Source organism: Procambarus clarkii, chromosome 10, assembly GCF_040958095.1.
Source record: "Procambarus clarkii isolate CNS0578487 chromosome 10, FALCON_Pclarkii_2.0, whole genome shotgun sequence".
Taxonomy (NCBI): Eukaryota; Metazoa; Arthropoda; class Malacostraca; order Decapoda; family Cambaridae; genus Procambarus; species Procambarus clarkii.
The window spans coordinates 36418803-36434318 of NC_091159.1; the positions used below are offsets into that span (position 1 = coordinate 36418803).

At 42.3% G+C, this 15516-nt stretch overlaps 1 protein-coding gene across 5 annotated transcripts in view; it reads left to right on the plus strand.

The window, feature by feature from the left end:
• The window catches only part of LOC123745526 (slit guidance ligand), a 918311-nt gene that overhangs the window by 839617 nt on the left and 63178 nt on the right, over positions 1 to 15516 (plus strand). For all 5 annotated transcript variants that reach the window (XM_069321856.1, XM_045726133.2, XM_069321858.1 and 2 more), the window contains 3 exons: positions 663 to 879; positions 1006 to 1315; positions 1489 to 1687. In XM_069321856.1, coding sequence (XP_069177957.1) covers positions 663 to 879; positions 1006 to 1315; positions 1489 to 1687 — 726 coding nt within the window. The remainder of the gene's footprint in view (positions 1 to 662; positions 880 to 1005; positions 1316 to 1488; positions 1688 to 15516) is intronic.

Here is a 15516-nt window from a genome sequence, read left to right on the forward strand (position 1 = left end):
TGCCTACTTCTTCTACAAGCCCTTTTAGATTTTTGCCCGATTTCATGTTCTTGAGCTCCTATTAAACAAAGCTCTTCATGTTTCAGTCATTGTTATGAATATGCTCCATTGAGCCACTGAAGGGATCAGCCCTTCGATTACATACAACATACAATCCATACAACAATGAATAATAAAAGGCCCCTTTCTAGATGGTTTCTTCGTAGCTCCTCATTCATACCCTATTGTTCCATTTTTTCTGTTGGGTTTGGGGTGATATAATACTAATAATTACTTGAGGCTTGTGGATGCTCAGGACCTTGGATGACCTGAGCTGCCACCTAATAGTAGCCAGGTGAGTTGAGCCAGTGGTTGTTTAACTGTTACCAACTATCATTTGTCTTGTTTTCCGTAATTTGATTTCTTTCTTCAGAGCAGTTTGGTTTTATTATACAAGATTTTCTGGGCAGTTTCCTCAGTTGTGGTCTATATCTGATTCCCATGCTACCCTTGCCTCAAGAAGTGAAGCAGATTTCGATCCTAGTTTCCAGTAGGCTGCGTAAGTTAGGATTGAGACGCTCTGCAGTACTTGGTGCCTAAGCTCAAAGTAGTTATTGAGAGACCACCCAGAAAGGGGCATTTCATTATATTTATCACTTTAATATTTTGCTTACCTTGAGCAGATAGAGTGCCTGATGAGGTCTTGGCCAAGTGTGACTTGTGTTACACCCGACCCTGCCAAAATGGAGGTGTTTGCAGATCGAGTCCTGGTCAGCAATATGAATGCCGTTGTACCGCAGGTTTCCATGGTCCCGAGTGTCAATACAGAATTGATGCTTGTTATGGAAACCCTTGCAATAATGGAGGCACTTGCAAAGTGTTTGAAACAGGAAGATATGTGTAAGTTTTTAATTTTATTTATTAAAATACATACTGTAATGTGAGGAATAAGCATAAATCTTAATTAATTTGTTTCAATACTAAAGTTATTTCATCTATTTTAATAAAGTTTTACATCATACACAGATGCCACTGTCCCACTGGGTTTGAGGGTGGTCGATGTGAAGTTAACATTGATGACTGCTCTAACAACAAGTGCATTAATGGTGCTAGCTGCATAGATGGTATAACCTCGTATTCCTGTTCTTGTCCAGCTGGTTATACTGGGGAATACTGTGAAAAAAAGATTGCATTTTGTTCCAAAGAGTTTAACCCTTGCAAAAATGGTGCTAGTTGTATTGACCACGGGACAAGCTATGAGTGCCAGTGTAACCTTGGATGGTCTGGTAACAACTGCACTGAGAACATAGATGATTGTGTCAATCATATGTGCCAGGTAAATTACACACAAATTATTATAAATTTAAAGAATGTCAATAATAAAGTCATGAGATATTTGATATACTGCACAATAAATAATTTGTATTAACTACACACAAAAAAGCATGTTAAAGTGTTTTTGTATGCAGTTTTCATTGTTTCTGACAATTCATTTTATTTTTTTGAAAGAATGGTGGGCAGTGCATTGATGGAGTTGGAGATTTTGAATGCAAGTGTTCAGGTGACTGGAGTGGTCGCTACTGTGAGTTGGGCCCCTCTGTTTTACTTCAAACAGAGCCATGCCTGCATCATGACTGTCGCCATGGGGTGTGTATTGTGCCCCAAGGAGAAATGGAATATGTCTGTAAATGCTCTCCAGGTTACTCAGGTGAGGGAACATTAACTCTTAAATTTCATAATCACATAGTGGTTTCAGATGCAGTATTTTGCAATAGGCAAAATTCCAGTGTTGAATGTAACGAAACTCCTTTTTCTGACTGAACTCGGGTGGCTCCCTAAAGCTATTTCACTCCCAACTACTAGGTCACCAAAGCTATGGAGTTCTGTATGGCCTACTGGGGATCAAAGCCAATACCTGGAACCCCCTCACAGAGGCTCACAGAAGTGGTGGAGTGTGGACCAAAACCTAGTCCACCCCTCCCCCTCCCATGGGAAAGGTTCCAGAAAGTCAGTGAACCAGAACAGACCACTGCTGCAACCTGTCTTCAAACCAAGTCCATTCCATCCATAGGTCGACCCCAAAGACTTCATAATTTCAACATACTGTTCATAAACAGGAATTTTCTCAAATACAAATTAATATTATTATATACTAGCAGTACCTGGCCACACTTTGCTGTGGCTCAGCAGTGCATGTGCATTGCTGAGCCACAGCAACGGTCCCTGTCCCCCAGTCCTCCCCACCATTTCCCCCTCACCCGTCTCCTCGGCCTCCCAGCCATTCCCCACTCCATCGTCCCCTGGTCCTCCCCACCATTCCCCACTCCACCATCCCCTCTTCCTTCGAACCATGCCCCACTCCCCTGTCCCTTTGTCCTCCCCACCATTCTCGATTCCCTCATCCCTTCGTCCCCACCATCCCAAACTACCCCGTCCCCTCGTCCTTCCACACCATTGCCCCCTCCCTTATCCCCTTGTTCTCCCCTCCATCTCTCACTTCCAGTTCCCTCTTCACCCCCAACATTCCCCACTCCCTTGTCCGATGCCTTCCCAAAGGGTCTGATGTTCCCATTCGAAAATTGGGAACATCAAGTGATCTGATGTTCCCATCACTGAAATATAAGAAAAACAGTTAAAAAATGATATGAAAATATATATAAGAAAAACTATACTAACGACATGAACGGTATGGTAAACAACACAGCTCAATTCCAATGCAATTCACACAAAATAATTAAATCAAAATGAAAATAAATCAAAATGTATGAAGATTCAATTTATCAATGCAATCAGAAACATTGAAATTGAATTGTAACATATTTAGTATAGCATGTGTGTGTTGTTCTTACATGCAACAGATGGCATTGTTTTTCAAGAAAAGCATAGTTTTATCTGTCACAGGTGTGACATCTATACTTATACTTACGAAATGAACGGTATGGTAAACAACACAGCTCAATTCCAATAGTGTCATACAAAATATTTCAATACAAAATAAAATAAATCGAAATCTGTGAAAATAAAATTTATCAATGCAATTGGAAACATTGAAATGGAATTCGGGACATATTTAGTATAGCATGCATGTTGCTATTATATGCAACAGATGGTGCTGTTTTTCAAAAACACATGTTTTTACCTGTCGCAGGTGTGGCATCTATAGTGTAGGTATATAAAAACATCCGTGTATTCGAATGGAACGTTGTGTCCAAATTTCAAAGCAATAGGTGAAAACTTTCAGTGATTACAGAGTGTGTTGCTCTTATGTCCAACAGATGGCGCTGTTTTTAAAAAAAAGCATGTTTTTTTCCTCTCACAGGTGAGGCATGTATAGAGTAGATATATAAAAAGATGCGCCTATTCGAATGCAACGTTGTGTCAAAATTTCAAAGAAATCGGTAAAGAGGTTTCGAAGATTTCCCTCACATGAAAAACACAGTTTTTCAGAAAAAGCATTTTTTTTACCGTCACAGATGTGACATCTATATAATATGTATATAAAAACCTGCGCAGATGCGATTGGAATGTTGGGTGAAAATTTCAAAGCAATTGGTGAAGAATTTTCGGAGATTAGCGATTATGCACAAACGAACATTTCCATTTTAATTTATATAGATTAGCATATGTGCACATTTAGGCATTGGTTAGATTAGGTGTTTAGGTTATGTTGGCAATTATTTGCATTTGCATTACTTGGGTGAAGCATTTACAGCTTTGTGGTTCGAACAAAAGTCGTCAGCGAAGCACTTGTTTCGGAAGTGTTCCCGACGCCATCAGTTTTGAGTCGTGTGTAAACCGTTTTTCATTCATGAACAATGGGGGGGGGGGGTTTGGTGGGTGCATGGAATGGACTTTGGCCTTTGTTTGTGAGGTCAGGCTAACTGCTGGGTTCAAAGAGACCGAAGCTTTGAAACTGTCAAATGAACTCCCCAAACAACGTAAACAAATGATCGAATCTCTTGAAACAAGCACAAGGTCATTAGCACTAATCCCTCACCAATGGAGTGGGAGTGGCAAAGCTCCAGGTCAGCCCTAGCCCTTCAAGCTTGTTTTGGAGCAAATATGAAAATGGCACCTACTAACCGACACACCAGGAAGGAAGGTAGGGAATCGGGGAGCCACTGGGGCTTATCCAGAAAAAGACGTTTCATTATATTCAATGTTTGTTTTCTGGAGGAGCCCCTTGTGGCTCTACCCATGGATATGAAAAACAGGGACTTAATAGGGAGGAGGAGAGAGCACCAGCATTCCGAGTCTCAAGAACATTAATCAAATACTGGGCCGCCAAGACTTCCCTGTTAGAATACCAACACCCACACACCCAAATATCAGCCCAGGACATTTTACTAAAGACCCCTGCAAGAGTAGCATATTTACAAACATCAAGGGTCATGAGGGTAAACTGTAGGCTAGCAGGACATAATGACACTGTGGACAACCAGAGAAATACGAGCCTGCGAACAGAGAACCAATGAAGCAGAATCAACCCACAAAGCATCCACAGAGGTAGAATTGGTGGCATGAAGGTAGCAGTGAAGAGCCACTACTGGGCACAGTATATGACGCACCCCCAGCCTAACCAAGCATCAATAACCAAACAACCCCTTCAGAAGCCTGGTGACTCATTCTTTTTCTTAGAAAAGGACTCATAGACTGAAAGGGTAAACCATAAACTGAGGAGAAGAAAGGTGAGGACATGGTCCCGAGACCAGGAGGGCTCAGGTAGCACATGCTGTGAGCAGGCCAGAGGTGAAATAATGCACAAGACAGCTTCCAAAATGGCACCGAGGTAGTATTGATGCCAAACACAAGCAGTACTGTACGATGTGAGATGACAGTATTAGGTGTAAGATGCTGGACAAGAAAAAACCAAGATAGGAATGAAAGGACAAAATGAACGAGGATAGAAGAATAATGACGAATGGTCAGGAAGGAGCAAAAAGAGTACCAAGCTACTTCATATTGCTGGTTGGAAGCTAAATGCAGGTAGGACACTATCAATTTACCTGCTTACTTGCCATAGAGATGGCGATGAAGACTTGAAGATCTGAGGAGATGTCTGAAGCCGAGAGATGCGTCACCAGCTGACCTTCCGAAAGAGACAGAGACATGGAAAAATGCCAGGGTTTGGACACTGTGCAAGTAGTCTGAAACAAAGACTGAGCCAGTCATCAAGGAGCCAGAAGGACCACCTTTCCCTGGTAGGACTCCAACCTGTCCAGAACCTGGAGTAGCAGCTGGACTGGGGTAAAGAGGTAAAGAAACCCCCCACTGTGGATGCCCCACCGAAAGCCATCTACTGTGAGGGTCTCGTGATTGAGAATGGAGTCACATAGAGAGGATGACACTGATTCTAAGCCAATGCAAGGAGATTTACATCAGAGTACCAGAATATCTCGTGAAGCTACTGGAAGAAGGCAGAGATTGAGAGTCCACTCATGAATGGTGGAAAACTAAACCCCCCCCCCCAAAATCCACCAGATGAACTAACGGCAGCATCCAGCTCCAAAGGGCAATTAACCGATGGAAACCCCCACTGGTTCAGGTAATGAACCACCAGGGAACAGTCTAGATGAAACCAGAGCACAGAGCCAGGAGAAATACAAATAAGCATCAGGGCATGCCACACGACTAAAAGCTCGCACACCATACTGCGTGTCTGACATAATAAATCCAACCAATAACCCTGGGCAGCTTGGTGAGCACTGATTAGAAAACTCCAGCCCAGAACCGATGTGTTTGTAAACATGTTGAGCAATGGTGAAAGAAGATGCAAAGGAACCAAACTCACAAAAAACCTTGCGAGGTAACTGGTGGTGCAGCAGCCAACGAAGGGCAACTGGGGCCTGAACCCAATTGCCGCAGCAGTGGCATAAGTTCAGAATTTGAGAAAAAAAGAACAACCCAAAGCCACACCCTGCCCCGTCAAAATAGAACTGTCAATGCTAGGGAACATCTAGGGAAGAGAGCCCTGAACACATGAAGCTCCAACCACCATATGAGCCAGGTCCTCAACACAAACTGGACAGAAAATACACTCGTGAAGCTAACTATAATATAGAATAACGCCAAGCAAATGGCTCCCGAAGGACCATGTCCAAGGATGGCCGGTATTTGGCTTAGAAGCAGCAGGACTTGTGCAGCTGGTTAACAACCTAGGAACCCAACACTGGACATCTGATGATGTCCATAATAGTCACAGAACTGGCTCGAAGGGCTCAGGGAGGGTCTTTAAACTCCAGATCTCCCCTCCCCACTAGTAGGGGGGGGGTTTAGCACTAATGAGTTTGTGTTTTTTAGAGAGATTCAATCATTTGTTTAAATTGTGGGAGTTCGTTTGGCAGTTTCAAGACTTCGGTCTCTTGATCCCAACAGAGGTCTGTTTGGGTTCGGTGACTTTGTGGATGCTTTCCTGGTGGTGGTGGAGTTTCACTTGCTCTCTCTGCTTCTGTGAGGAGGGAGACCAGGTTCTGGCTCTGGTCCCCAGTAGGCCAAGCAGAACTCCACGACCTGTGTGACTTTGTAGTTGGAGTCATCTCGGCGAGATAGCTTCAAGGAGTCACAACGGGGCTTCCCTCGGAAATGATTTTATCTTGTCCTAGACATGATTAATCTTTAAATATGAAACTTAAAACTATAAAAATTGTATATGAATACTGTAAGTTCATTTTCAGTAATGAAAATAATGCTTTGCAAGACTGGCTTGTTAATAAAATAAAAATGTCTACCTAAAATATTTTTTGGCAATTTTAAATGCACATTGAACATAAAATGTTGTGTACTGAGGGTGATTTGAATCTTGACATGTTTTATATATGAATATATAAGGTCCTGGTAGTAGTCTGATTTTTTCCCGACTCACAATTGGGAAGGTTCGAAACCTGTGTGGGACAGAAATAATTGGGTGCATTTCCTGTCACGTAATGTACCTGTTCACCTAGCAGTAAATAGGTACCCACAAGTTAGTCAGCTTCTTGTGGGGTTGCATCCTGAAGAGGGGTAGTAATTTGACCCGGGGGGGGGGGGGGGGGAGGGACCTCGATATAAGCCTAACATGTATATATACACTGGCTGCCTGTTCCCCAACACAATGAATTATTATGTACAGTAATTGAATAGTTAGACTAACACAACCAAAAAAGTGAAATTATATTTAATGAGTGTAAACTCGGTGTATAATCCTATTATAAATAAGCACAGTAATTGGAGTATGACTAATTTGATTTAGGTAATTGATATAGTTCTTTAAGCAATAAGTAACAGTACAGTTTTTATATAGACCAGCTGATATGTGTATGTGTGTGTGTGTATGTGCTTGCGGGGGTTGAACTTTGGCTCTTTCGTTCCGCCCCTCAACTGTCGCTCTACTGCTGTAAAGATTCCTGAACTTAATGAGCTCTATCATATCTACATTTGAAACTGTGTATGGAGTTAGACTCCACCACATCACTTCCTAATGCATTCCATTTATTAACTACGCTGACACTAAAAAAGGTCTTTCTAGTGTCACTATGGCTTATTTGGGTACTCGGTTACCCACAGTGTCCCTTTGTGTGAGTACCACCCTTGTTAAATAATGTCCTTATCTACCCTATCAATTCCCCCTGAGAATTTGTTAGTGGTGATCATGCCTCCCCAAAATCTTCTGTCTACCAGCGATGTGAGGTGCAATTCATGCAGCCTTTCCTCGTAACTCATGCTGCTTAGTTCTGGGACTGGTCTAGTGGCATACCTTTGATCCTTCTCTAGTTTCGTCTTGTGCTTGACATGGTATGGACTCCAGGAGACAAGTTTGGCGTAATATCAACTCCTAGATTTTTCTGTTCGTTTCATGGAGGACTTTGTCTCCCATTCGGTATCTTGTGTTCCTATTCCCTCTGCCTAGCAATTACCTTACATTTACTTTAGTAGCCATTTGTTGGACCATTCCTTTAGTTTGTCTAGGTCATCTTGTAGCATGTTGCTCTCTTCCTTGGTCTTAATCCTTCTCATAATTTTTTGCATCATTAACAAACATTGAGAGGAATGAATCTATTCCCTCGGGGAAATCATATACATATATGAGAAGCAGGATGTGTGTGTGTGTGTGTGTGTGTAATTACCTAAGTGTAATTACCTAAGTGTAGTTACAGGATGAGAGCTATGCTTGTGGTGTCCCGTCTTCCCAACACTCTTTGTCATATAACGCTTTGAAACTACTGACGGTCTTGGCCTCCACCACCTTCTCACCCAACTTGTTCCAACCATCTACCACTCTGTTTGCGAAAGTGAATTTTATATTTCTTCGGCATCTGTGTTTAGCTAGTTTAAATCTATGACCTCTTGTTCTTGAAGTTCCAGGTCTCAGGAAATCTTCCCTATCGATTTTATCAATTCCTGTTGCTATTTTGTACGTAGTGATCATATCACCTCTTTTTCTTCTGTCTTCTAGTTTTGGCATATTTAATGCCTCTAGTCTCTCCTCGTAGCTCTTGCCCTTCAGTTCTGGAAGCCACTTAGTAGCATGTCTTTGCACCTTTTCCAGTTTGTTGATGTGTGTGTTGTGTGTGTGTCGTGCACATTACCTAAAAGTGTAGTTACATAATGAGAGCTATGCTCGTGGTGTCCCATCTTCCCAGCACTCTTTGTCATATAATGCTTTGAAACTACTGATAATTTTGGCCTCCACAACTTTCTCACTTAACTTTTTCCAACTGTCTATGACTGATTGCAAAAGAACCTTTCTGATATATTTTGACGATTTGTTTCCTTAGCTTGAATCTATGACCTCTTGTTCTTGAGGTTGTTGGTTTCAGAACTTCCTTTGTCAATTCGGTAAATTCCTGTTATTTTTTTGTAAGTGGTGATCATATTTCCTCTTTTTCTTCTTATTTTCTAGCTTTGACATATTTAACACCTCTAGCCTTTCTTCATAACTCTTGATTTTCAAGTCTGGAAGCCATTTTGTAGCATGCCTTTGCACCTTTTCCAGTTTATTGATGTGCTTCTTGAGATATGGGCACCATACAACTGCTACATATTCCAATTTTGGTCTCACAAAAGTCATGAACAGTTTTAGTATTTCACCATCCATGTAATTAAAAGTGAATCTGAAGTTGGAAAGCACAGCATATGCTCCTCACACAATGTTCTTTGTGTTCCTCTGGTGACATTCTACTACTGTATCCAGAACCAGTAGTTCTGTATCCAGAACTAGATCTGGCATCAAGTGATTTTTAAATTTTTTATCTATGGTTACTTAAGCCTACACTCGTTATTGAGAGAAGTGGTTTGATGTTTGCCATATATGCACTGTGTCGCATCACGTCCTCTTTTGTGTACAGTACAGTATTATGCCTTTTGACCTTGTCCCTTCTAAATGGTGTTTTTTTATTATTATTATTTTCTACAACAGATGTGGCCACACATTTACAATGCTAACCAGCATAAATACATTTTCTTCTGTCCTCCATGGACAGGGTTAGAGATGTGTTAAACATATAGTTAAGGGATTTATTGAACAATCAACCACAGAAGGTGATTCGATGCTTTTAAAATGCTAAGCTAACCAACATACGTAAATACATAGATACACAGATTTATGTATGCCCTACATAAAGTGTTCAATGTGTCTTTTACATAGTGTCATTAATGTGCATTTACAAAGGTGAAATGTAATTCTGATCAGCTTCCACATATACCTTATTCACATACATATACATACACACACATATATGTACATATACATATATACATACATATATATATATATACACACATATCCATTCACATACATTTGTCTCTTTTACTCTGACAGGGTGAGATAGCTGATAGAGAAACTAGTGTGCAATTAAGCACTTAATCACTGAAGGTGAGTAAGGTGCTTTTACAAGCTCAGGGTATATACTGTAGTTACATCACATACATACATTGTATAATTAATACATTACATGGTCAATCTAGGGTACAACTCCAATATATCATCAAGTGTTCCAGTACTCATGTAGTAGTTACAGAGTTTAGCATACCTTAGCCCAGGAGGGCGAAAGTCAGTCAATATGGAAGGAGAAGAAATGACACCGCTCAAGGAAGCGGTGTTTCTGATCTTTGCTTCTCGCCTCGAGTGCCGGCAGACTGTGTTTGCTCTCTTTGAAATTTGCTTGGGCCCTGGCTCTTAGATTTTCGTCACCCTTTTGTCCGTTGCTGTTTGTGGAGACTGCTGTTACACAGTTTCTGCAGGCAGCTCCATCTAGTTGTCATCCTATGTTGGAATTGTTGCTTCTCCAAGATAGCCATTCTCAGCCTTCTCTGAAGGAACGTGCCAGGGCTCGGGGTTCCTCTGGTCGGGGTTAGTCCGGTTGGGTTGGGCCTTTGGCGCCGGCTTCGGAGCCTGCACTATTTCGGAGTTGGCATCATCTGGTATGCGTAATGATTGCTTTGCTCATCGGCCGGCTTCTCATAAGGGGCATCGGCCCTTTTGCGGGTTGGCTCATTCATGGGGAGATGGGGAAGAGACGTGCGCTGTTTGCTCACGCTTGGTCCAATATGGGACTATTGCTTTCGGTAGCAAAGCATGGGTGTTCGGTCGTCTCTGCCAGCCTGTGGTGGTGTTGGGTGGCTCCTCCTCTGTCAGGGGTTCGGGGCTGATGGGGCAGGATTCTTTCCCTGTGCTCCATCAGGTTATCTTGGAGTGGGTGCGCTTGGGCATGGTCAAAACAACCCCGTCTCTCAGGTGGGTTTCCCACCTGTTTCCATTGCCGAAACAAGACTGTGCGTATCTGCTGTTTGTTCTGGACGTGCCCCTCCTTTCGGATGACCACTCTGTCTCGGGTCCAGCTTCTTTTGGAACCAGGTGCTTGGATGTGGTATTTGGACCTCCGGAACGTATATTGGCATGTTCCAATTTGTCTGGCGTTCAGGGACTGGCTAGGTTTCGTTGTGGGGAAGCAGGCTTACTGCTTTTGTTGCCTTCCTTTTGGCTTGAATCTGGCACCTCGTGTATTCACACGTCTTAGCCAAGTTGCGGTGACCCATCTGCGTCTGCTAGGGGTTCGGGTTCTGGCCAACTTCAATGACTGGTTGGTGTGGGCTCCCAGCTGGTCTGTTTGCTTGTTTTCAAATTGGAGGGTTCTGCTTAACAGTTCGGCTTTTGGTAGCAGTGTTTCACCATTTGGGGTCTGTTTTGGGATGCCTACCTTTCTGGCTGTCTAACCCAGTCGATGGCAGACATAGAATGCTTCCAATCACAGGAGGGGTTTCTATAAGCCATTGCTCCTCGTGCCTCTCTGAGGGGGGCCAGGTTCTGGCTTGTGGCCCCCAGTAGGCATTAGAACTCCATTTGAATGACTGTTGCCACAGTCTAATATATGCCTATCAGCCTGGAAAGCTCCGGGGAGCCTCTGGGACTCGCCCAGAAAATGGCGTTTCATTACATTCGACACTTTTTTTTTGTTAATGCTCCACCTCTTTTGTCATGTGCTCATTGTCCTCATGACTCGGCTCATCTTGGCCTGCAGCATGTATGCCTTGGCTGCATCTGGTTTATGCTTTCTGTCTTGGGAAGGCTTCTGGTTTGCCTCGTGCATTTTTCCTGGCACCTTCAGTGTGAGCTAGATTTCCAGTCTTTACCACTATTTGCAGAGAATAAGTCACAATAATGTAGCTGAAACAAATAACCCAAACCACATAGTGTATATGATATGAACTGAAAGTAATGATGTTTCGGTCAGTCTTGAATCTTTAAGTCATGACATGATCATGTCCAATGTCCCCTGAGTTCTATCCATCTAATCTTTTTTTGCATTCTATACATTTTCAAGATTTCTTTCCATAGGGGCCTTAATTTCAGGCTTGAGCTTCTTGAACAACAACTCTATTTCCTTCCTTCTTTCCTTCCTTCCACTCTATTTTGTTTGGTCACTTTTAAGTTCTTAAATGTTATTCCTGAGGTCATTTGTGATAGTACTGGATTCCTACTCCTGCCCCTTTATTTGGTCCTTAACTCTTTTATATACTCTGGTGATTTGAATACTGTACCATTCCCTCGCTTCAGTTTTCCCTATATCTCCCCACGTTGTCATTCTTCCTCTCTTCCATCATATTTTCTCCCTTATTTTTCACAGAAACTTCCACCATTTTTGCACCAGGTACAAGCTAGTGTAGTGGAATGGATAAAATAAAATCCTTACCTCAGTCTACTGCAGTTCACTGACTGGTAAGTGGTGGTTAGCTCTCTGTTGTCTGTCTTTGGATCTCTTCCTGAGGTTCAGTAACTTCTTATTCCTTACCTCCTGCAGTTATCCAGGATTGGCACACATCATCCCAATGCATTAAGTTGCTTCTTGTAGTCAGCACGTGCACCTACTACCACCTGCCTACAGTTTTCCCTTCCCTGGAAACAAATTTACCACCTCACTATTTTCTTGCTATTTTTCCTCTTTTTTTTCCTCTTTGTCTCAATTTAATATTTGTGTATCATTGCAACACATATTCCACTCTCACACTCCTGTAATATACATTTGATGTGTGCTCCAGCACTTGCATAGTTACCAGCATTTGCTTTGTATCATACTTGCTTTTTCTTTATCTTCTCTTAATTATTACCCTCACATATTCTTTTAACGATGTTTCACTTCTTATTTCTATTTTGTGCAATTATTTTATTTCTTCGCGTCCTTATACAATGGGACAATGGATCCCAACTCAGTGCTCTCGCAAAGTAAAGTTACCGGTTGATGACGGCTGCTTGTTTACCATTATTTTCTGTGTTGCTTTTTTGTTTTTCCTATTCCCACCCATTTTATTGGTCGTGTTGATTCTCACTGCAGTATTCATACTTATTTGTATATTGTCTAGATGATACACAGTATGTCCCTGTGGTTTCATAACTTAATGGAGGAGCATCTTGGTGACTCCCTGAAGCAACCTTGCTGAGATTGCTTCTGTCCATTAGATCACATTAATTGCAGGTGTTCTGTTTTGCCTACTGGGGACCAGAGCCAGAACCTGACCCTTCCCCTCTTCACAGAGGTGCAGAGAGCAGGTGATATTTTGCCACCCCACCAGGAAAGCATCCAGAAAGGCAGTGCAGCATTACATACAACTGCAAGGTTCATAGGAACCAAAGCGTCCAAACCAGCCAAGCATCTCCCAAAATAATGCAAACAAATGATCAAATCATTTGAAACTATTTTAAACTCTTGGTACCAAGGGACCAACTGCCACCAGGGGGCCCTGGAACCCCAGCCTTTCACCAACTTTCCCACATCAGTTATGTCGCAGACGCAGGGCCTTCAACCCTGCTGTAGAGCTCCTAGGTTTACATTAGTAGCGGCAGGTCCTCGTGCTTCTAAATTAGTGCCAGCCATCCTTGAACTTGGTCTTGTGGGGTGGTGCTACATAGCCTTCCCGGTTTGGTGCCTTCTTTTGATAACTACTTACTTGGTCTTGTGTGGGCCATTTGCTTGTGTATTTTAATTTTGATATTTGCTTCATATGTTTTACTATTTAAGTCATGTGGGCAATGTTTGTGCTTCAGATTGCATGGTTTCAGGGTTTGCATCCCTGGATGCTTGCTAGCACTTTCCTTGTACTGACAAAGCTACTTTTATGGTGTGTTTGGATGTTTGCCTATTTTGAGTGCCAGACCACTGGGGTGGAGACCTTACCTTTGGTATTTCAATAGTCCTTGGCTCCTCTTTTAGGCCCATGGTTGGAGCATTCATATTTGGTTAGGTTAGGGTGCACTAGGGTTCATGTGCTTGTTCATATGGCATCCTGTGGCTTCCCTGTGCAGCCCTATATTTTTGGCTATGAATGGTGACTGTTCTTCATGTGAGCATCTCCCAGTGCTTGGGTGTCCTCTTTGACTAATTACCTTCAGGCCCCTGGTAATTCTCCTGTGAGTTTACTTTGTAGTCCATTTGGATTTCGACCTGTTGAGTCCACACTAGCTACATGCGAGTTTGTAGGGTGCTCATCGGTCTTGTTACTGGCGGATGGTCATTCTCTGCCCCTGCTTAGCAGCCTGTTGGGTTTATGGCACCTATGACCTGGATTCCTGCACCTTGTACACTTTTGGTGTCCATTCTCAGTCAGCCTCTCTCTTTTTAAGTCTAACTGGGCAACTGTCACTTTGTGTTTAGTTTTCACATTTTTGGGGTTCAATCCTATGGCACCATCCTCCACCATTGCTTAAAGTATTAAAAACTCCTCAGCTCTGGGTTGGTGCTTTGTGATCAGCCACTCAAAGTCTCCAAGTGTCAGTGTTCAGGTGCTCAGTGCAGTGCATTAGTTTGTGGGTGTGTGGCATATATGGGGAGGTGTCTGCTTCCTCTGGGCTCCATTCCCCAGCACCTTACAGATTGCTCAGTGGTGGTTTGTTGAGTGGTCCATGAGGTGGTGGGGAAGGTTGCTTTGGCTCCCTTTGAAATTGGACACTATGTTGTAATGACTGTTATATACAGTCTAGCTTTTGTTATTAATCTAAATATTTTCTCTTGCTTAAAAAATCAGTGTTTTATTTTTGTTAATTTTTAGGTTACATTGTTTTTGTCAGTATTTTTTAAGTATGTTGAATTGTGTATTAGAAAGTGTCTATGGCTCTTATGTGTGTAAAATTTTCCTGCTCGTTTTGTGAGGCTAGCGTCCGTGCCTGCCCCACGAGGATGGGAAGAATCCTGACTTGACAGACTCAGGGTGTTTGTCAGGTGCACTCATGAGGAGCACATCTCACTATTGTGAGTGTATTTACCTCAGGTTTTCTCAGTGTGACTGAGTACAGTAGTCGATCTGGTGAGTGAGAAGTAATTTCACATTGTATTATGTCCCATTCCCCTGTGTCTTTCAAGAAATGTAATGCATGCATACTCTTGGTTTGTCTAAGTCCCACCAATTCAAAATAATTGTACCACTGACTGTTCCCTCTCGTGTTTGAATTGTTTCCTTATAATAAACATGTGTTCTGTATTTCCCTTTTTAAATAACATATTTGTACTGTAAGTAAGGAAGTGAGGAGATTCTGTTAATTTCTATTATTACATATGCCCGTATGTCCCCGAAAAACTTGACTTGTATGCTTGCCCGAAACGCTATGCGTACTAGTGGCTTTAGGTATTGTATGTACTATCTGTATCTTTAAATCCATCATTATGTATGTAACTCAATAGATGTACCTTTTACCTGAATGAAGAATCTGATCTGAATATAAATATAAACTATTTTCCATTCCACACCTAACAATGTGTAGCTCTGCTTCTGGCTTCTCCAGGTTTTGGTTTTCTGCGCTATTTCCTTTTGCAGTATCTCACGTTCTCATGGATGGGTTGTCTCGGCTCTGTCGTATTTCCATGGAGTGGACTGTTGGCGACGTATATTTCTATTGACTTTGCGAGATGTTCAGGTGCCCTTAAGTGGACCTCTTCACATTGGCATGGAACTGGTGCATTCCCAATTATGTGGTGCCATTCCTTGATCGCAAGACTCTTGCAAGTGGATACCTTTCGATTGGATTGGTTCAGATGGTTTATATATCTTTTTCTCCCTGTTCAGGTGTTGCTC